The sequence below is a fragment of the Diabrotica virgifera genome, chromosome 1, assembly GCF_917563875.1.
Source record: "Diabrotica virgifera virgifera chromosome 1, PGI_DIABVI_V3a".
NCBI lineage: Eukaryota > Metazoa > Arthropoda > Insecta > Coleoptera > Chrysomelidae > Diabrotica > Diabrotica virgifera.
Genome location: NC_065443.1, coordinates 197,521,785 through 197,544,016, shown reverse-complemented (window position 1 = coordinate 197,544,016; position 22,232 = coordinate 197,521,785). Strand labels below are relative to the sequence as shown.

Genomic DNA, 22,232 nt, shown 5'->3' with positions numbered 1-22,232 from the left:
TATATGATTTCAACGAAATCAATATCTATATTTACTTTAAACAGTTTTTGTTGTAGTGTATTTAAATATTAAACTAATTTTAGAAAGAACTAAAAGAATACCAAAAATAAAAAAAAAATAAGAAAAAAAAAGGATATGAATTGTCCCGGATTTGAACGCGGGACCTCTCGATCTCTAGGCGAGTGCTCTACCGATGAACTACCACCGTTGTGTATACATGCGATCATTTCTCGGACATAATAACAATCACGATGACAAATAGATCAAGTGAATAAACATTTTCAATAATACTTATATTATCTTGCTCCCGAGGAAGACACATCCATTATATATTTTTTATTATATTATTATATATATATTTTTTTTCCTTATTGGCTTTGGATTACTTGATCCATTCAGCCACGATATATACTAAATTACTGTTTGCTACAATATTCCAAATATAATAAGACTACGTACACATGCGTACATATAATACTTATGCACGCACATACATAGGTAGATACTGAAATCAATAAAAAGCAAAAAACCAAAAATGGGGGGTGGAAACATTAAATTGACCGGCAGGTATACCCTTCATTCATGACCCTAACCAACTTAAATTAATTTACAAATAATAAAATTGACAAAAAAACTAAATGCTAATACTTAATACTAATAAATATATAAGTTTTTTTTAACACAGCGCTATTATTATCTTTTGAACGGTTATACCTATAATAGTGAAATTTGGAGGGAGGAAATAAACGGACGTAAGCTCCTTAACTAGTAATGACAGGTGACGTAATAGTGACGGAAGACGTTACAGAGCCACTGTGACCGATAATTTTAAATGGGATTTTATGGCAAGTGATACCTCGTTTGAACGGTATTCAAAATACGTATTCAGTCATACTATTTTTTTGGGTTTAAGTTGATTTTGATTTTGGTGAATAAATTAAATATGGTTCATTCCACGAATATACGGCTGTTTTGGATTATCGCGACAACGAATATTTTAGTGTACAACATAAGAAGTACGAAAGTAAATGGCTCTAATAATTATTCCAATAAACAACAATGTAATTTGCAATTTACTTTCGTTCTTCATATTTTGCACAGTAAAATATTCGTTATCGAGATAATCCAACACAGTCGTATGTTCGTGGAATAGGGTATAAATATAATATTGTAGTTTCGCAATTAATTAATAAAAATTCAAATGTCCGCCTATGGTTTTTTTGTCAAAAAAGTTGACGGTTTTCAATTCTCTAGCAGTTTTTACGTCAACATCAACCTTTTTGACAAGTAATCATAGGCGAAATTTTGAATTTTTATTAATTAAATGCGAAACTACAATTTTATATTTATTTCATTTATTCATCAAAATTAGCTTAAACTCAAACAAAATTAGTATGCCTGAATAGGTATTTTCAATACCTTTCAAAAGAGGTATCACTTGCCATAAGGTCCCGTTTAAAATTATCTGTCACAGTGGCGCTGTAAAGTCATCTGTCACTATTACGTCACCTGACATGACTAGTTAAGAAGCTTACGTCCGTTTATTTCCTTCCTCAAAATTTCACTATTATGGGTATAACCGTTCAAAAGATACGAGGGGGTACGGACTTTTGACTAGCACTGTATATAGTATATCAGCGTTTCCCAACCGGTGGATCGCGACCCACTAGTGGGTCGCGAACAGATTTTAAGTGGGTCGCGGCGTGGCTCTTACAGTAGCTGAGTAGCGAACAAAGTACAGAATAGCGTATCATCATGGGTGAGGGATGGGTGGCGAATATGAAAAAACATCAGAAGGTGGGTCGCCAGACATAAAAGGTTGGGAACCACTGTAGTATAATATACATTATAATATATGTAATAATGAAAACCTGGTATGTAAAAGGCTAAAGGATATTTATAAAGAAATAGAAGAATAATAAATATTCTGACACTAAATTGACATAAATCTTGTTCCGTCAATTTTAAAATCTAATTTAATATTTTCTTACATACCGTAAATCGGGGTTACTTTGCACTGAGCAGGGTAACTTTGCACCGAACGTGTAAAAGTATATTTTGTGTAAATCTACGCTCAATTTAGATATTTGTACTACCTTTAGAACACATAGGCAACATCGCAATACATCAGTAAGACGCGCGCGATTGTCCCTGCGATCGCCAGTTATTCATCAGCAACGATTCGAATATCAACCTTAAAAATTTATTATTTTCTGGCTTTCCAAATTCATACAGTACAGACAGTCACAGCGGTCACAAATTGGTAAGTACACATCTAATGATATATACCATAACCGATTGCGATTTTTAGTTGTTAAAATAACGGTTTTAAATCAGGATAGCAATAACAAAAAAAAAACATTGTTGACATGTGCACTTAGACGTGAAATTGGGTATACTTTGCACCGCCAACTTGCAAGTGGTGAAAAGTATCCCCAGGAGTAAAAGTTAAATAGAAAAATTGTTTCAGGAAATGCCCAGACATTATAAAAGGAAACTGGGATCTCGCAAATATACAGACTACACAGAAGAAGATCTGAAGGCATGTTTGTCAGCCATAAAAGATGGCATGAGCACAAGAATTGCAGCTGAAACCTTTAAAATCCCAAGGAGAACTATATTTTATAAATTAAAAGGAGTACACGCTGGAAAACCAGGATACCCAACAATATTCTCGTACGAAGAGGAAAGGTGCTTCGTACAATGTATTCAGAGCCTTAGTGATGCTGGTTTTCCTGTTACTGGGATGGAATTGCGGCAAATAATAAAGAGCTATTTAAATCGCAAAGGAAAAAATATTACTGGCTTTAAGGATAATACTCCAGGTATCGATTGGGTCAAATCATTTTTAAGTTGTCATAAGGACCTTACTGCAAGGATAGCCTCAAACATTAAACGAAGCAGAGCAGCGCTCAATGCAGATCAAATGACTGAATACATTGAAAATTTAAGACAAACTATAACTGGTGTTGAGCCACATGCTATTTTTAATTATGATGAGACTAACTTAACAGATGATCCCGGAAAAAACAAGGTATTAACTAAACGTGGGGTTAAATATCCTGAACGAATTTGTAACTCTTCAAAAAGTAGCATTTCTCTTATGATGTGTGGAAATGCAGCTGGTGAGCTACTACCTCCTTATGTGGTGTACAAATCCAAGCATTTGTGGGACACCTGGACTGAAAATGGCCCCCCTGGTACACGTTATGCAAATACTGCCTCTGGTTGGTTCGAATCACAGACATTTGCAAATTGGCTTAACACTATTCTATTGCCCAGGCTTAAAAAAATTCAGGGAAAGAAGGTCGTTTTAGGAGACAATTTGTCTTCTCATATTAATGTTGAAGTCCTGGATTTGTGTCGAAAACACGACATTCATTTTGTATGTTTGCCTCCGAATAGCACCCCCGTTACACAACCGTTAGATGTTGCATTCTTTGCTCCAATGAAAAAGGCCTGAAGGGAAATTTTATCTCAATATAAGGAAACTCATCTAGGCAGTAGATCAAATGTACTTGAGAAGCAGCATTTTCCAACGCTTTTACGGTCATTAATCGAAAAAATACAAAAGAATGGCGATCAGATATTAAAGTCCGGATTTAAGAAATGTGGTATCGTTCCTTGTGATGTAACACCTCTCTTGGAGCGGTTAAAAACAACTAAGCGATCTAATGTGATAACTGATAGTGATTCAACAAATAATAAATCGCAAGTTCGTCGGATATCGAAAATACTTTCATTCAGTATTTAGAAGATAAAAGAAAGGAAGCCACAAAGTTTAAGACACGTGGGAAGAAAAACAAAATAACTGTTCCGGCAGGACAAAGTATTGCCCATTCTGAAATTACTTTAAAAGATCTAACTAAAGCATCTACTTCCACACCTCATAAAGCTGTTGAGCCAGAAATCGTAGATGATTCAGAGGAGGACAATGTTTTGGACGACCACTTTCCACTAGGCAGGGATTCATCAGACGATGAAATAAATGAGGTGCAAGAGATGGAAGAAGAAAGCGAATTTAATGAAAAACTCGCCTCTGGTTCTCTTGGAAGAAATATTGCTGAAAAAGTTGAAAACTCTGAATTAGATGTTGTTAAAAAAATATTGGTGAGTACGTTTTATTTTTCTATGAAGATCATGTTTACCCCGGCGTAATAACAGCAATAGAAAATGATGGAGCGATGATCAATGCCATAGTTAAATCGTTAAAGTCTTGGAAATGGCCAGAAAGGTGCGACGAAATATGGTATTCGTGGGACAATGTCATTGGTGCCATAAAACCTCCCAAAAAAATTTCTAGACGAGGATTCTAGATTGTTCCAGAATACGACAAATTGTGGTGGGATTAGTTTCAAACTTTGTATTTTCACTATTGTCGTTATAATAAAGTTTATTTATTTAAAATTTAGCAATGTTTTTTCCTTTTATGTTTCTTTTATAAATGTAGGTAGGTCTAAATTCAAAAAATTGGCCAATAAACATTTTTTTGCATTTAATTGGTGCAAAGTTTAAAACCCTGTAGGATTACTATGCACCAGCAAGCATCTTGTAGCCAAATATTATTAAAATATCGAATGGTGCAAAGTATGACTCTTCTAGGGTATACTTTGCACCACTAATAAAACTAGGTTTTTCTTTTAATTATGCAATATACCTAAAAAATAGCTAAAATAAAAGCTATATTACGACCTGTTCAATAGATGTATATAATAAAAAGTTCAGATCTTCTTTCAAGTAACTTTATATCCACTCTAAGAAAAAAAATAATAATAAATGGTGCAAAGTAACCCCGCTTTACGGTATTTGTTAATTATTATCGTTTAAACTTGTAAGGGCCGGTTGTTCGAACGCTAATCAGAAATGATCATTATCAAATATTTATGCCCGGTTGCACCAACATATCTTAAGCCTAAGACGTAACTTAAGCTCAGCTTATGAAATATACGCGTTGCACCATGAGTCCTCGTTATTCTCAGCTTAAGTTGCCGTATGAGTTTGACATACAAACTAGCCTCAAAAAATTGACAATTGTGTGTATGGTTGAATGTTGTGTTGTGAAATACAGATACAGATTTATATTAAAAATGGATATTAATTTTGTGGATTTGATAGAACATATCGACATTGTAGACGAAGAACAGTACGTGCCACTATTTGCGCTTATCCCTCGCAAGGTATTTGTTCGTAAAAATCCCTTTGATAAATACGGGGATGCCGAATTTTTTGTACGATTTCGACTAACAAAAGAATGTGTCCTGCATATTTTGGAAATAGTGGAACCAGAATTAGAATATATGCATAATTTGTAAGTAGAATAGCTTTATTTATTATAAATAAATAATAAAAATTAATAAAATAAAAACAAACAATGATATCAAGTAGAAGTTCAAAAGTGAGTTTGCTTTGATTTATAAACTTTCACCACTATTTAGAACACTGTTAGTGTACTTATATTTACTAATTACAGGAATAATTCCCTAAGTCCAATCAATCAACTCTTGGTAACTTTGAGGATGTATGCCACAGGATCACATTTGGTCACAATAGGCGATTTTATAGAAGCTGACAAATCGACTATGTCTAGGATTGTGAAGAAAGTTACAGGATGTTTGGCATCTTTACGGCCTAATTATATTAAAATGCCACAAACCGAACCAACCATAAATCAAAGACAACAGGAATTTTATGAAATTGCACGATTTCCTAGAGTCATTGGGGCGATTGATGGTTGTCATGTGAAAATAAATCATCCAGGTAAATATTCATAAATTCATCTACATACATACATAAATTTCAAAAGATGTTTTTGTAGGTGGAGAAGATGGCGAAATCTATAGAAATAGGAAATCATATTTTTCTATAAATGTTCAAGCAGTAGTCAGTGCAAATTTTTTATTTCAAGATATAGTAGCGAGATGGCCAGGTTCTGCCCATGATTCTACGATTTTCAATAATAGCAGAGTGAAACAGAGATTTGAAGAAGGAGAATTTGGCAACGGCATCTTGTTAGGTCCCTATACTTTTAATCTAATTTATTTTGATACATTTTAAATCGTACAAAATCGTACAAACATAAACACACAAAAAATATTATGGGCCAAAATATGTTCACAGCATCTTACCATCAGGCTTTTTACTGAGGTCTATCCAACAAATCCCACTTTTATGTAAAGTAGGATAGGAACTCTGTTTCTAAAAAAATAAATATGGCTTATATTTTTCTTCTTTACGTGCCATCTCTGTGACGAAGATTGGCAATCATCATTGCTATTCTAACGTTTGATACTACTTTTGAAAGAGTTCAATTGAGCTGCATCCAAACCATTCTCTGAGATTTCTCAGCCAGGATATTTTTCTTCTACCTGTGCTACACCTTCCTTGAATCTATCCCTGCATTATCAATTTTAGGAGTTTATATCTGTCACCACGTGTTATATGACCCAAGTATTGCAGTTTCCTTATTTTGATGAAATCCAGTATCTCCCTGCTGTTCTCTATTCTTCTTAGTACTTCTTTATTGGTTACTCTGTCTTCCCAGGAGATTTTCAGCATTCTTCAATATGTCTCTACATTTCAAATGCTTCCAATCTATTGAGACATTCTTTAAAGAGTCCATGTCTCCACACCATACAAAAGAACAGAAAGGACAGAAAATACATAACATTTAAGTACTGGTTTCCTAAGATTTAGGCTGAGGTCTCTAATACATAAAGTTTGTTTCATAATATTGAATGCACTTCTAGCCTTTTATATTCTACATAATTCTGATGTCTTTGTTATAATCGTTTGTTTCGTTAAAGTATCCCTAAATAGTTATAATTCTGAACTCGTTCTATTGTAATTTTATATATATAATATATAATGTTCTTGAACTCCTAAGTGGAGCATAGAGCTTCAGTGAAAACGCGCCATCGGGTTCTATTTTGCGCTAGGGCCTTCACCTCATTCCAAAACTTTCCTTGACTTCTTATCTCGTCCATGATGGATCTTCTCCAAGTTTGTGCTGGGCGACCTCTTTTTCTCTTTCCTTGGGGATTCCACTCTAGGGCATTTTTTGCAATACTGGAACTATCTTTTCGGAGTGTGTGACCTATCCACCCCCACTTTCTGTATTTTATTTCATTTTCTACCCTCTTTTGTTGGGTCAGGTGTAGCAGATCTTCGTTTATGATGGTGTTTGGCCAGAAAATACGAACAATTCTTCGTAGACATTTGTTAACAAAGACCTGCAATTTGTCTGTAAGGTATTTTGTCACTTTCCAGGTTTCACATCCATAGAGTAGAACAGACATAACATTTGACTGGAATATTCGGATCTTTGTCCTTGTAGTATATTCTCCAGACCTCCAAACAGGGTTAAGCATGCTGAAAGCTTGTTGAGCTTTTCGTATCCTCATACGAATATCGTCTTCTGTACCTCCGCTCTCTGTTATGACACTTCCAAGGTACGTGAAGTTCTCCACATTTTCAATCTGCTTGTTGTCGATATTAAATAGCGTGTTGTTCCTTGCATTTATTCTCATCGACTTGGTTTTACCAATATTGATTTTTAAACCTATTTTATTGGCCTCAGTGGATAGTGTTTCCAATTGGTCGGCCACATCCTGGAACCTTTGTCCTAACAGGCAGATATCGTCGGCGTATTCCAGATCACTTAGGCGTGTGGTTAACGTCCATTGTATCCCTTTTGTGTCGAAGTCTAGTTTGGAGAGAACATAGTCCAGAGCTATGTTAAACAGAAACGGAGAAAGCACACATCCCTGTCTGACTCCAGTAAGTACGTCAAATTCGTTACTGTTGACCCCATTGTGTGTCACGCTGCACGTCGCCTCAGTGTACAGTGACTTTATAATGGAAATTATTTTATAGGGAATGTTTCTTAGCTCTAAAATTTTCCATATAGCAGCATGAGACAGGCTGTCAAAGGCACGTTCGAAATCGACAAAGACCATGTATAGAGGTGTGTTCCATTCAACCGATTGTTCCATTATTACCCTCACTGTATTAATGTGATCTATGCAGGAAGATTCTGGTCTAAAACCTGCTTGATTCGCTCGAAATTCAACCTTGTTTGTTAATCTTTTATGTATGATGATCGTAAAAATTTTATTTATGACGGTAAGCAAGGTTATTCCTCTCCAATTTTTGCGCAGTGTGAGGTTGCCCTTTTTTGGAAGCTTAATTTTTTTTTTTTTTTTTTTTAACATCCCATTTATTTACAATCTGTAATAATGATTACAATAAGTAAATTGTTTAACAATTAAAAGAGACTTGCAGGAGACTGTCCAGTGACAATAACCTATAAAATCATAATTTTAGTACTTAACAAAATTATTTGTGACTAATAAATAAAACCCTATAAATAAAACTCTATAATAAATAAAATATTTTTGAAAATTTAAAATTTAAAATCTTGTTCGTAGATCGCTTGGAGTGTGGCGCTTTAGCCTTCTGTTTGCCTGGGGTCTCATTAGGTTCTTCGCTAGCCTGTTGGGGTGGTTTTGTAGTCGGATGTCGTATTTTTGGGCGTAACTGGCAATTTCTTCTTTGACAGTCTTCATTTGGAGATCACGATTGATGTGTTCATTGGGCATGTACCACGGTGCATTTGTGATAATGCGCAAGGTTTTCGATTGGAATCTCTCCAGGATGTCGATATTGGATCTCGACGCAGATCCCCACAGTTGGATACCATAGCTCCATATTGGCTTAATCACTGCCTTGTATACTAAAATTTTATTGTACAAACTCAGTTGTGACCTTTTTCCTATCAGCCAGTACATTTTATTGAGTTTCAGACCCAACTGTTTTCTTTTCGTGAATATGTGTTTCTTCCACGTTAATCTGCGGTCCAAGTGCATACCTAGGTATTTTACGTCATCCTTTTGTTGTAGTACTTGATTATTTATTGAGACGGTTGGGCACGTATCTTTTCGATTAGTGAACGTTATATGTACTGACTTGCTTTCGTTTACTTTAATTCGCCATGTTTGTAACCAGATATTTATACTGTCGAGATTTGTCTGGAGCAGTTGCGAGGCGATGTACGGGTTTGAGTGAGCTGCAATGATTGCTGTGTCATCTGCATATGTGGCTGTGATGATGTTTTGGCTTGTAGGAAGATCTGCTGTGTAGAGTAGGTAGAGAACTGGTCCAAGGACACTACCCTGAGGTACTCCAGCGTTGATTGGATATAAGTTGGAAGCTTAATAATATTACCTTTTTTCCAGCCCGCTGGAATGCGGTTTGTTTCCCACACCTCTCGGATTATGGGGAGCAAAAGTTCAGCGGTTAGATGCGGGTCAGTTTTAAGTAGTTCGGCAGCAATGTTATCGATTCCCGGGGACCTGTTATTTCTCAGAGATTTGATAGCTGTTATTATCTCCATTTTGGAAGGGGACTCGCAAGATATATGCAAGTCTACATTCTGCGGGTTTTCGACAATTTCATCCGCGTTATCCCTGGGCGTGCGTAGCATCTCCTGAAAGTGCTCGTTCCATCTCTCTACTTGATCATCCGTTGTAGTAAGTAATTCACCTGTCTTGGATCTTACAATGTTCGAACAGTTGGGCCCATTTTTTGTTAATCGTCTGGTAATTTGGTACAGCTCTCTAGTCCTGTTGTGTTGTGCAGCTGTTTCTGCTTGTTTTGCCAGTTCTTCAGCCCACCTTCTTTTGTCTCTTCTTGCATTCCTTTTAACTGCTTTATTTAGTGTTTCATATTCTTGTTGTCGGTTCGTTCTTCCTTCTACAGTTCTTGCTTGCAAGATATCTTTTTTTCGTTGTTTTCTTTCCTCGATAAGATTCCAAGTTTCATCTGATATCCATTCCTTTCTATCTTTCTCTTTTTTACCCAGTTTGTCTTCAGCTATTTCTGTCAGAACATTTGCCAAATCTTCCCAGCTATTTACTTCACGTTCTCTTGTTTTTACTTGAAGCTCCTCCCTAAACATGTGTTTTCCTGGAAGAGTTTTTAATTTGTTCAGGTTATATGTGGGTCTGTTGGTGTTTCTTGTGATTTTGTTTTTGTTTTTTGCCATCTTGATTTTAATGGTACCAATTAACAGATGGTGGTCACTTGCGATGTCTGCTCCTCTTTTATTTCGTACATCAAGAAGAGATGATCTCCATCTTTTTGATATGGCGATGTGATCTATTTGGTTTTCTCTGGTATGACCAGGGGCAGTCCATGTTACCTTGTGAATATTTTTATGTGGGAAGATGGTTCCACCAATAACTAAACGGTGATTGGAGCAAAAATTTGTAAAGCGCTCTCCATTTTCATTCATCACTCCCAGGCCATGTTTGCCCATTACGGTTTCTAAATTAATATTATCTTCTCCAACTTTGGCGTTCATATCGCCCATCACTATTAGGATATCGCCTTTGTTTACTTGTTGGGTTGTTTGTTCTAGTTGTTCGTAGAAAATGTCTTTATCTTCGAGGAGAGATGTGTTCGTAGGAGCATAGCACTGAATAACTGTTATCTTACGGTATCTGGTATAAAATCTGACAGTCATAATTCTGTCATTAATGGGTTTCCATGAGATAAGGCTTTTTTTGGCTTGTTTACTGAGTAGAAGACCCACTCCGCTCTCGTGACTTCCATTTTCTTTACCACTATATAATAGAAGTTCTCCTGTTTGGGTATGGTGTTCACCATTGCCCAACCATCTTACTTCCGATAGACCAACAAAGCTTAATTTATATCTGTTTAATTCTTTTACTGCTTGAGCCAGTTTAGAAATCTCATACAGTGTTTTTACATTCCAGCAACCAAATCGTGTCCGTGTTTTCGGTGATGCCAAAGTCGTCAACATTTGATCCGTCCGGTTTGTTTCTACCAAAGTTTCAGTAATAATATAAAATTTAAGATGGGTAGGTTATTGGCCTTCCGCACCCGAGTCTGGTGCCGGGGCTGCCGACTATAGCTTCCAGACAAGCCTGAGGGGGTAGCCTCATAATTGTAATTTTATAGCTAAGTGAAAATTTTTATTAATGTAAAAAATGAATAACCATTTTCAATTGTTTTCCCATTGTTTTCATTCTGGTGGGATATGTTATATGCCATTAGAGTGAAAACTTAGTCTTTTATTAATGTGTTCTTGTAAATAATATAGTCCACAAGTTGATAAATTGACTGTTGCTTTCTATTTTAGGAGATAGTGGATATATGGTGCACAATTATCTATTGACTCCTTTCCTAAATCCAAGTACCGAAGGCGAAAGGCAGTACAACATCAGCCTAGTTCAAAGCAGAGTAAAGGTGGAAAACACATTTGGTATTTGGAAGAGGAGGTTTCCTATTTTGGCATATGGTTGTCGTTTACAACTTGAAACAACATTAAATATTATTGTTGCAACTGCAGTATTGCATAATATTGCACAATTAAATGGGGAGCCTGAACCGCCTCTTGATAATGTTAATGCAGAAGAGTTTGAAGATTTAGTACAAAATGGGAATATACCTGCAGCACCAGCCCCTAATAATGTTATTAGGGATTTTCGCAGGGAACTTGTAGACAATTATTTTACTAGAATCTAAAAATAGATAAGACTTAAATTTATTGTTACTACTACATGGTAGGGAATCCTAGTTTTAAGTTTAATTTATGTATATATTTTGTAATAAAATTTAATGATTTTTTTATTTTCACCTGTCTCTGCTACCCTCTAGAATACTTGATCTGTTTTTTGTCTACACAGTCTACAAATTTAACTAAATCAAACAAGGAGAGTTACTACTTAAGAATATAATTCAACAATATTCAAATTCAGAAACAAAAACGATGATATCATTTGATGACAAGAAAACTCATTAAATACATTTAAATAATAAATCAAATAATTTTTGTTGCAATGTTTTGCAAGAAAAGGTTACCAACCACCATAATCACCATATTTATAATAAGTATAGAAAACCCATAATTTAATGTAGATTGGTTGACTAAGGTAGTCAGTGATCTTTTCCAGAAAAAGGTACAAGAAACAGTTTTTTTTTGTTATGACACGGCATTTAAAAAATATACTAATTTAAATTAGAAAATGAACATAAAAAAATCTTAAGACACTCCTAATCCTAATTCTTTTTTGATGAGTTGTCTTTCTAACCTGAACATTTTTTCTTTATGTTCATATTCTAGTTGAAATAGTTTATTTTTATTTGACATTTCTTGGCTCAGCATTTCAGCCTGTATTTGTAACACTTCTAGTTTAGCGTCTTCTACAGCAGAATTCCTTTTGACTGGCCTCCTCTTTTGTGCCCACTGCCGTTTTGCCAATCTGTCTTGAATATTACGGTCTTCTGCATTGTTGTCTGCTACATCTTCATATGTGTTGGTAGAAGCTGAAATTTTTTTACATTACTGTATTATACTATGTATTTTTAACATGATTTCATAATTACTTCTAAATACTATATTACTCCATTACATTACATTAAAAAAAAGGCAAACCGACAACACTACAATGAGTTCCGTCTGATAAGGCTTATGAGTCATGCAGTAAGACACGACCTACTACTAGAACGTTTGCAAGAAGTCGGTTTAGATGGAAAAGACATCAATTTACTAAAAAACTTGTATTTAAAACCAAAACGCCAGAGTTAGGATCGAAGGTTCCACATCCGCAGAAGTAGAAATTAGGAGGGGAGTTTAATAAGGATAAGTTCTGTCGCCTCTGCTGTTTAATCTTTACTCCGAGTTTCTATTTAAAGAGGCACTGGAAGACTCCAAGGATGGAGTCAAGGTGAATGGCGTAAATATCAACAGCATCAGATACACCGATGATATTGTGTTGATTGCGGATTCCGACTTGGGTTTACAACGACTCATCGACAAGACCAACTCGATCTGTGAGCAATTTGGTATGAAAATAAACATTAAAAAAACCAAAGTGATGTCAATCCGAAAAAACCAAAACGTATCTCAACCTTGCACAATAAATGTTATAAACAAAGAACTTGAGGAATCACATCACAGCGATTTTTCGCAAAACAAAACATTTTTTTGTATTGTTTGGGTCATTCTAACCAAAACATGTTTTTACAAGTTCTTTCGTAGGATGCATAGTTTTCGACATAAACGCGGTTGAACTTTAAAAAAATCGAAAAGTTGCAATTTTTGAACCCTAATAACTTTTGATTGAAAAATAAAATAGCAATTCTGCTTACCGCATTTGAAAGTTCAAGTCAAATTCTATCGGTTTTGATTACTTTCAATGCTAAAAATTAATTTTTTTATTGTTAAACAAAGCTATAAACACATAGTGATTGAATGATGTTTTCAATGCATTTATTATTTGAAATCGAACGAGTAGGCGCGCATACATACAATTTCTACGTAGATTACGTACATTAAAACGCATGCATTGGGCACGGGAAACACTATGTGTTTATAGCTTTGTTTAACAAATAAAAACTTAATTTTTAGCAATGCAAATAATCAAAACCGATAGAATTTGACTTAAACTTTCAAATGCAGTAAGCAGAATTGCTATTTTATTTTTTAATCAAAAGTTATGCGGGTTCAAAAATTGCACTTTTTCGATTTTTTGAAAGTTTACCCGCGTTTATCTCGAAAACTATGCATCCTATGAAAGAACTTGTAAGACCATTTTTTGCTGAGAATCACCCAAAAAATACAAAAAAATTTTTTGTTTTGCGAAAAATCGCTGTTATGTGATTCCTCAAGTTCTTTGTTTATAACAATCTTATCGACATCCGGATCGACTGTTACCCAAAAAATTCGTGTTCTACGGGTCAAAATACATAAAAAAAACTTGGGTCAGTCCATCTGAATTAAGGAGGCCGTTGCACCCCCCCTGGCGACAGGACTAATAGATTTAAGTACTTGGGATGATGGATCGATAGCAGCCTAAATCCTGATCTAGAAATAAGATCGAGAATAGAACAGGCCAGAAAATCTTACGAAAAAAATCAAAAAACTGCTTTGTGATTCTCGAATAAAACTCGAAATTCGACTACGTTTGTCCAAATGCTACGTCTGGTCGACTTTTCTCCATGCAGTTGAGACATGGACCCTTAAAACATCAACCGTAAATAAGTTGGTGGTCTTTGAAATGTGAGTCTATCGGAGAATCCTCAAAATTTCATGGACATCGCATACCTCAAACGAAGAAATGCTGCATAGAATAGGCAAGGCACGAGAACTTTTCAACCCAGTAAAAGTTAAAAAAACATCATACCCAGGCGACATACTAAGTATGTACCAATATGCTCAACTTATAGTGAAAGGAAAGATCGAGGGAAGGAAAGGACTAGGAAGGGAAAGACTATCGTGGCTCAGAAACATCCGAAAATGGACAGGGCTAAATTTTGAACATCTAATAAGAACAACTGAAGACAGAGAAGAGTTTGAAATTGTAGTAGCCAACCTCCATTGAGTAGACGGTACTTTGAGAAGAAGATTACATTATTTTTTATTATATTATTCTATCATATAAACTGTACATACGTTGGGACAAAGCGTCGCAATCGTTCATATTGTCGAGACCAGATATTGTCTTGGTATTTACCACTTCTAATATCATTGCTTCGTCCTTAAATTTTGTCTCTGGAGGTCCTCCGCCCGTCTTATATAGTTGCCGTCGTGATTCTGCAGCCTTTTTTCTTAGGTCCTGCTTAATATTAGACCACTGCTTTCTTAAGGAAGATTCATCTCGGTGAACATGATTCATCTAAAAATACATTACGATACAATTCCGCTAGGTATAATATCAAAATGAGTTTACAGGAATTACTATCTACTAAGTTGTTTGTTATCAACATTTCTTAAGTAAACACACTTATTACATACCAAAAATCATAATATATTATAATAAAACTTACCTCGTTAAACTGAATTGCGATACGATTCCAAGCTTCATCCTTTTCCGTATTGCTCACAGCATTAGTGGTTTTATTTTCAACGGCGTCTTTGTTTGCGTGTACAAGCTGAGTAAGTAAATTTTTTTCGTCAGGAGTATAATTTATTCTCTTCGCCTTTTTGTCCATTTTTAAAATATAATTAATTGAATATTTTAAAATGACACCGAACGAAATCTAAAACTTCACTCAATAATTGACAAGTTATATGGTTACCATGTGGATTGCATCGTAAATTGATAAGAATCGGTTAATATGGTGCAACGTGTAAGTGAGACTTAAGACGGCCCTATATATAAGCTGAGCTGGGCTAAGCTGAGCTTAAGATATGTTGGTGCAACCAGGCATTAATTACTGTCACAACTGTCAATGTCAACTTTGATTGGATTGCTGAAAACATAATTATTGATTACAATTATGAAATTAGTTAATAAATTATGTTAATAATTGTTATGTTAATTGATTAACTAATCTCATAATTATAATTCAATTATGTTTTCAGCAACCCAACCAAAGTTGACATTGACAGTTGTGACAGTAATTAAATATTTGATAGTGATCATTGTTGATTAGCGTTCGAACCACCGGCCCTTAGGGCCTCAGGGCCGGTTGTTCGAACGCTAATCAACAATGATCACTATCAAATATTTAATTACTGTCACCAACTGTCAATGTCAACTTTTATTGGGTTGCTGAAAACATAATTAATTATAATTATGAGATTAGTTAATCATTTAACATAACAATTATTAAAATAATTGATTAAGTAATTTCATATATGATCATTATCAAATATTTAATTACTGTCAATGTCAACTTTGTTTGGGTTGCTGAAAACATAATATGAAATTACTTAATCAATTATGTTAATAATTGTTATGTTAATTGATTAACTAACCTCATAATTTTAATCATTTATGTTTTCAGCAACCCAATAAAAGTTGACATTGACAGTTTTGGTGACAGTAATTAAATATTTGATAGTGATCATTGTTGATTAGCGTTCGAACAACCGGCCCTTAGTGTATTATTTGTTATTGTTAATTTAAAGATTATAATGTTAAAGACTTATAAAACCGATTTTCTTTAAGGTATGTAAATATGTTTTTAGAATTGTATACAAATCTAATAAATTTTGTTTTTTAAGGAGAAAAAACGGTGTTTAGTCTATGTCCCGAGTTTGCAGAGTTTCTACATTATAAATCGGTTTTTGGTCACCTTGAAAACAGGAAGATGTCAACAAAGAAGGTACGAATCCATTTGGAACTTGGTGAAGAAAATAGCTTAGAGGTAGTTAAATTAACAACAATTAGATTATTATCAGATGATATCACTTATTTGTTTCCAAAAAATTTACAAAATTTAAAACATCATAAAGATTTATTTGACACAAGTAGTACTGTCAAAATGGCAAGTAAAGCTTTGACAAAAGTAGGTCAGTATAGGAACATCACGATTACATTAAATCCTGAGATTGTTATTTTGTATTTAGATGAAGATTGTAATTTTGTTTTTAAAAATTGTTATTTAGAGGAATTAGTAGAGAATAGCACGCTGATAAATACTCTGGTTTCATTAGAAAAATCAGATAAAATTAAAGTAGATTTAATTAGACTAATTGATAAATTAAGCACTAAACTCGAGACAAAAGTAAACAGGGGGCTGGATATCTCCCAAATTCAAAGCCAGTTTGTTTTAAATAAATTTCAAGGCAAAGAAAATGCTAGACAGTGGATGAGTAATTTTGAAAATGAGTGCGAAAGGCATGAAATAGTAACAGATGAAGCTAAAATACAAATATTACGTCTATTTCTGGAACATAATGCTATAGAATGGTACACCTCAACTTTATGTAAATTAACAATGCATGGAGCATGGTCGGAATGGCAAAATTCTTTTTTAGAAACTTAGGCGATAAAAGTTGGCGAACAGTATAATATATCTAGCATATACTTATAAGTATATAAACGGTTCTTTTCTAGATTATGTGCTAAAAAAAGAAAGGATGTTGTTAGAGACTGAGCCATCTATGTCAGATCAATCGCGCATAAATCACATTGTGGTGGGTCTGCCATTGAATATTCAAGATCGCTTGGACAAAGAGACCATTAATACTACTGAACAGCTTATGAATCAGCTACGTAGATACACATAAATATTTCCTAGATTAAAAAAAAAAGTGAAGGAAGGTTTTTAAGTGCTACGAATAAGACTGATCGTTTGAATGAAAATAGAAATCAGAAATCGATAGAAAAACTCCCATGTAGATATTGTGAAGCTCGTGGGTACACGGGACGTTTTCATCTAGTTGACTATTGCAGATACAAAATAAATAGAACAAGAAATAGATGCTTATGTGATTAAAAATGATAATTTTTCTTATGACGTATTGCTAAGATTAGATGCTATTAAACAATTTCGTTTGCTGCAAGACGAAAACTTGAATATTCTCCAAAGAGTAGATGAAAACAAGATAGAAGATATAAAGACATTAAAGGAAAATTTAAGATATAGTTATGATAATAAAACCGAGACTTTGAAAAACATTAAAGTTCAGGTAAGGTATTTTGAAGAAAACTACTACGACTATTTATATAAAATAAAGCATCTAGAATCTAGACAACATTAAAGTAAAACAAATTTCTAAAATATTAGATGAAAACTTATCGATATTTGCAAAACACAAGTACGATGTAGGAGAAGTAAAAAATCAGGAAGCTCACATTAAACTCTTAGAAAATAAATATATTTCAAAGAAGCCTTATAGATGTTCCATTCCTGATGAACGTGAAATTGAAAGTCAGATAACCAAGTTACTTGAAGCAGGACTGATAGAGGAGTCTGAATCTCCTTTGGTGCACTAGTGACCTTGGCATATAAGAAAGACGAAGGAAGACGATCGAGACTCTGTGTTCATTTTCGTGAACTGAATAAAATTTTGGTACCGGAATCACAACCATTCCCACGAATCGAAGACATTATAGTAAAGGCTCAAAACTGCAAATGGTATACAGTTTTGGATATTAATTCAGCTTTTTGGACAATACCAGTAAGGCAAAAAGATCGCTATAAGACAGCATTTGTTACACAGTCCGGACATTATCAAGGGAAGAAATTACCTTTTGGTTTAAAAATATCTCCAGCGATTTTTCAACGAATACTAGCCACTACTATTCGACGTTACGGACTTCAGGGCTTTTGCATAAATTATATTGATGATATTCTAATATTTTCTTCTGATTTCGAAGAACACATACATCACAGAGAACAATTACTTCATGCACTTAGACAAGAAGGGTTCCTGCTGAAACTATCAAAATGTAAATTCGCTCAATTTTCTGTGAAGTATTTAGGCCATGTTCTCTCTTATAATTCTGTTAGACCACATCATGATAACTTAAAATCTATTAAGCATTTTCCCAGACCTCAAAACAAGAAAATATTCGTCAGTTCCTAGGAAAAATAAATGTTTACCATAAATACACTCCAGATCATACTAGGTTTCTTGAGCCCATCCATAATCTTCTATTACGTAATAAAACAGAGTTTAAATGGACAGATGAATGCGAGGCAACATTTATTCGAATCAAAGAATATCTCTGCCAGAGTCCCATCTTGTCAATATTTGACCCAGAGAAAAGAACTTTTTTATTTACAGATGCTAGTGCTTTAGGAGTTGGTGCAGTTTTGAAACAGTTACAAGAAAATGGTGAGTTGCAACCAGTAGCATATTTTTCAAAGAAATTCACGCCATCACAAGCAAAGAAAAAAGCGGTCTATTTGGAGTGTCTCGCAATAAGAGAAGCGCTACGTTATTGGCAGCATTGGTTAATAGGCCTAAAGTTTCAGGTAATCACAGATCATAAACCATTAGAAAATCTTAAAATAAAAGCACGAACCGATGAAGAACTTGGAGACCTAGTGTACTATTTGTCTCAATATGATTTTACCATTACATATTCTCCAGGCAAAACGAACCAAGAAGCTGATGCTCTTTCGAGAAACCCTGTTTTGGAATCTTTTGAGAATACTGATGATATACTACAAGTGGTTAATTTGATAACCATCGAAGACCTAATAGAAGATCAACAAAATAATAACACTGAGCTATCTTTAGACAAACGTACAGTTAAATTAAAAAGGCGAACTTTTTATAAAAAACTAAGAAACAAAGAACGCATCTTTATATCTAAGAACTTTGGTTTACAGTTGGTTAAAAAATTATTCTCACTATGGCCACATTGGAACTGGTCATATGATAGCAAAGATACGACCTTTTTATTATTTTAAACATATGGATGCAGTTATAGCAGAATTTTGTAACCAATGTGATATTTGCAAGAAAAAGCCGAGGTATTGGTCGTTTATCACAGTTAGGGCCAGCCAAGGAACCATATGAAATCATATCACTTGACACTATTGGTGGATTTGCTGGCAACCATTCACCTAAACGTTATCTTCATCTTTTGGTAGATCATTTTAGTAGGTTTGCTTATACATGCCCTTCTAAAGGCCAACAAGCTAAAGATCTAATCAGGTTCTTACGTCCTATTTTTGAGAAGAATAAGGTGAAAGTTCTCCTGGCTGATCGTTATGCAGCGATTAATTCAAATGAGTTCAAATCCTTCATACGAAACTGTGGCATAACTTTAATTTTTACGGCTGTTGACTGTCCTTTTTCAAACGGATTAAATGAGCGTCTCAACCAAACACTGGTAAATCGTATTCGCTGCAAGGTTAACGAGAAACGAGAAAATTTAATATTTTCTTACATATTTGTTAATTATTATCGTTTAAACTTGTTAATGTATTATTTGTTATTGTTAATTTAAAGATTAGAATGTTAAAGACTTATAAAACCGATTTTCTTTAAGATATGTAAGTTAAACTTTTTTGTTATTCATTTTACGAAAAAAAGTTATTCTTTATAAAGAGTTCTGCATGCTCTAAAACCTAAGATTCAATCTTCAGATATCAAATTTTGTCAATATTATACGAGGTATGTCAAAAAATATGAACTTTGTTCAAGAGTAAAGTACCTTTATTTCTCTCAATATCGAAAATTCTTATTATGAAAAGTTGTTTGGAAATGAAAACTAAGATTAAATATGCAATTACATGCTTCTAATTGAAAAAAAATATTTTCCAAATTTTTCTCAAATTTATTGATACTTAACTTCGTTTTTATTTATTACACATACGATAACTCTTTTATTATTACTTTTACGAAAAAACAGGTATTCTTTATAAAAAGCTCTGTATGTCCTAAGACCGAAGATGCAACCATCAGATATCACATTCTATTAATTTTATACGAGGTATGTGAAAAATATGAATTTCACTCAAGAGTAAAGTACCTTTATTTTTCACAATATTGAAAATGGTTATTGAAAAAAGTTGTTTATAATTAAAAAGTATGTTTCAATATGCAATTACATCCTAATTTCTAATTGAAATATTGTGAAATATAAAGGTACTATAATCTTGAGCGAATTTCATATTTTTTGACACACCTCGTATAAAATTAATAAAAGTTGATATATCATGGTTGTGTCTTAGATTTTAGACCATGCAGAGCTTTTTATGAAGAATAATTTTTTTTTCGTAAAATGAATAATAAAAAGGTTATCATATTTTGTAATAATTAAAAACGATGTTGGGTATCCATAAATTTGAGAAATAAAAAGAAATTTTTTTCAATTAGAGGCATGTAATTGCATATTTTATCTTAGCTTTTAATTCCAAATAACTTTTTATCATAAGAATTTTCGATATTGAGAGAAATAAAGGTACTTTACCCTTGACCGAAATTCATAGTTTTTGACATACCTCGTATAATATTGAGAAAATTTGATATCTGATGATTAAATCTTAGGTTTTGGGACATGCAGAACTTTTTATAAAGAATAACTTTTTTTCGTAAAATTAATAATAAAAAAGTTTCTCATATGTTTCCAACTTAAGTAGACACGCTGTATATTTACTAAAAACACTAATATATTTTTGTCATACCTTACTTGAGCTGATACATACATAACTTGAAAGATTAGCAACGAATTCCATACTGTATGTGTGCGCATGCGCCCAGAATAATAAAAATTTACTCTTAATCGCGCCTAAAGAAGTATAACTTTAAAAAACTATAGGTAAGTATATCTGAACACAACATAAATATTCTTACAATATAAATTCCACAACTGATGTTTCTTTAGTTGTCTACTGATGCTCTATTGATGGTTCTGAAAGTTATTAAAGTTCTCCTTCTTCTTAACGTGCCCTATTAAGACCCTTTGACGTTGGCGATTCACATGCTGCTTTCTTTATTCCTCTCCAGTCCCTGATATTTTTCAACAAAGAAGTGAAGAAGTGAAGGCGAGGGACTGGGTCTAGCTATCCTATTAGCATAATTTGGACGTTTAAACATGTTATCGATGAACTTACAAAGCATCCCTTGTAACGGCATGTAAGTGGATCAAAATTATATAGTTTTTTAGTTTTTTAGAAAACAGATTTAATAATTTTAAAATTTAATTTAACTCAACAAATAGTCATAAACCGCATGCATCTATGTACGTATGGGTGCTTATGAGTACCTGTTTCTCATATGTGTGCATACGTATGTATCAGTTTGTTGTTCTGAAATGTCAACAGTTGCTTACTTTTCAAAATCTTTGGACTTTCTATTTGCATTTTGATAATACAACTAGACAATGTTCTAACTCTGGCTTTCTTTAATTGGAGCATTTAACTACTTGTAACGCCGACCTGAAGATGATCTGAATAGTGTAGAGATCGAAACCGGTCGTCGAAGTATTATTAAATGATTGTGAGTAAGTCTGTGATTCTTTACTTCATTTAAAATGAACTTACATATGCAACTCATTCAACATTTGTTTTCATTTAATTTTTTTTACCCAAAACATTTTGGTGGCTCAGGCATGCTCTGTAAGTATGACCTCCTGTTTTTTAAACCTCTGTCAACTTTAAACTTTTTTTTAATTAATTAGGTTATACTTAATTTTAGACCTTTTAGAAACACTGATGATGGATTTCTTAATCCGAAAACGTTTTGTTTTAATGTTACCCTTATTTAGGGTATTTTAAATATATCTTTTACAACAAATCTAGTTTTTCTTTTACAGTGACCTGAAGTTACATGTTACATGAAGTACATGAAGTTATCATTACAGAAGAATGACCGAATTTTTTAAAATGTGCGGGCTATCTCGATTCTACATTTTATCTCTTTATCTGGATCTAGTTGTTCAGTAATATGGCAACCAAGTTCAGAGAAATAAGGAAAAAAATATCCTGTTGGTGACACAACCCCCTCTAGGTCGGAGTAG

At 33.7% G+C, this 22,232-nt stretch overlaps 2 protein-coding genes across 2 annotated transcripts in view; one reads left to right on the top strand and one right to left on the bottom strand.

The window, feature by feature from the left end:
* LOC114327594 (SET domain-containing protein SmydA-8) overlaps positions 1–22,232 on the bottom strand; it is a 132,734-nt gene that overhangs the window by 106,205 nt on the left and 4,297 nt on the right. The gene's annotated exons all lie outside the window — the stretch shown is intronic.
* Positions 4,886–11,654, top strand: LOC126881776 (putative nuclease HARBI1). The gene is made up of 4 exons (XM_050646277.1): positions 4,886–5,308; positions 5,471–5,757; positions 5,816–6,013; positions 11,162–11,654. Exons 1-4 carry the CDS (start codon positions 4,938–4,940, stop codon positions 11,545–11,547), a joined length of 1,242 nt encoding a protein of 413 aa, XP_050502234.1. The 5' UTR covers positions 4,886–4,937; the 3' UTR covers positions 11,548–11,654.

What these genes read in the sequence shown, in the direction of transcription:
- LOC126881776 (XM_050646277.1), top strand. Translation starts at nt 4,938, where the DNA reads ATGAAATATACGCGTTGCACCATGAGTCCTCGTTATTCTCAGCTTAAG. An exon ending in TTAGAATATATGCATAATTT is followed by an intron (nt 5,309 to 5,470) that starts GTAAGTAGAATA and finishes TACTAATTACAG; the next exon opens with GAATAATTCCCTAAGTCCAA. An exon ending in TGTGAAAATAAATCATCCAG is followed by an intron (nt 5,758 to 5,815) that starts GTAAATATTCAT and finishes ATGTTTTTGTAG; the next exon opens with GTGGAGAAGATGGCGAAATC.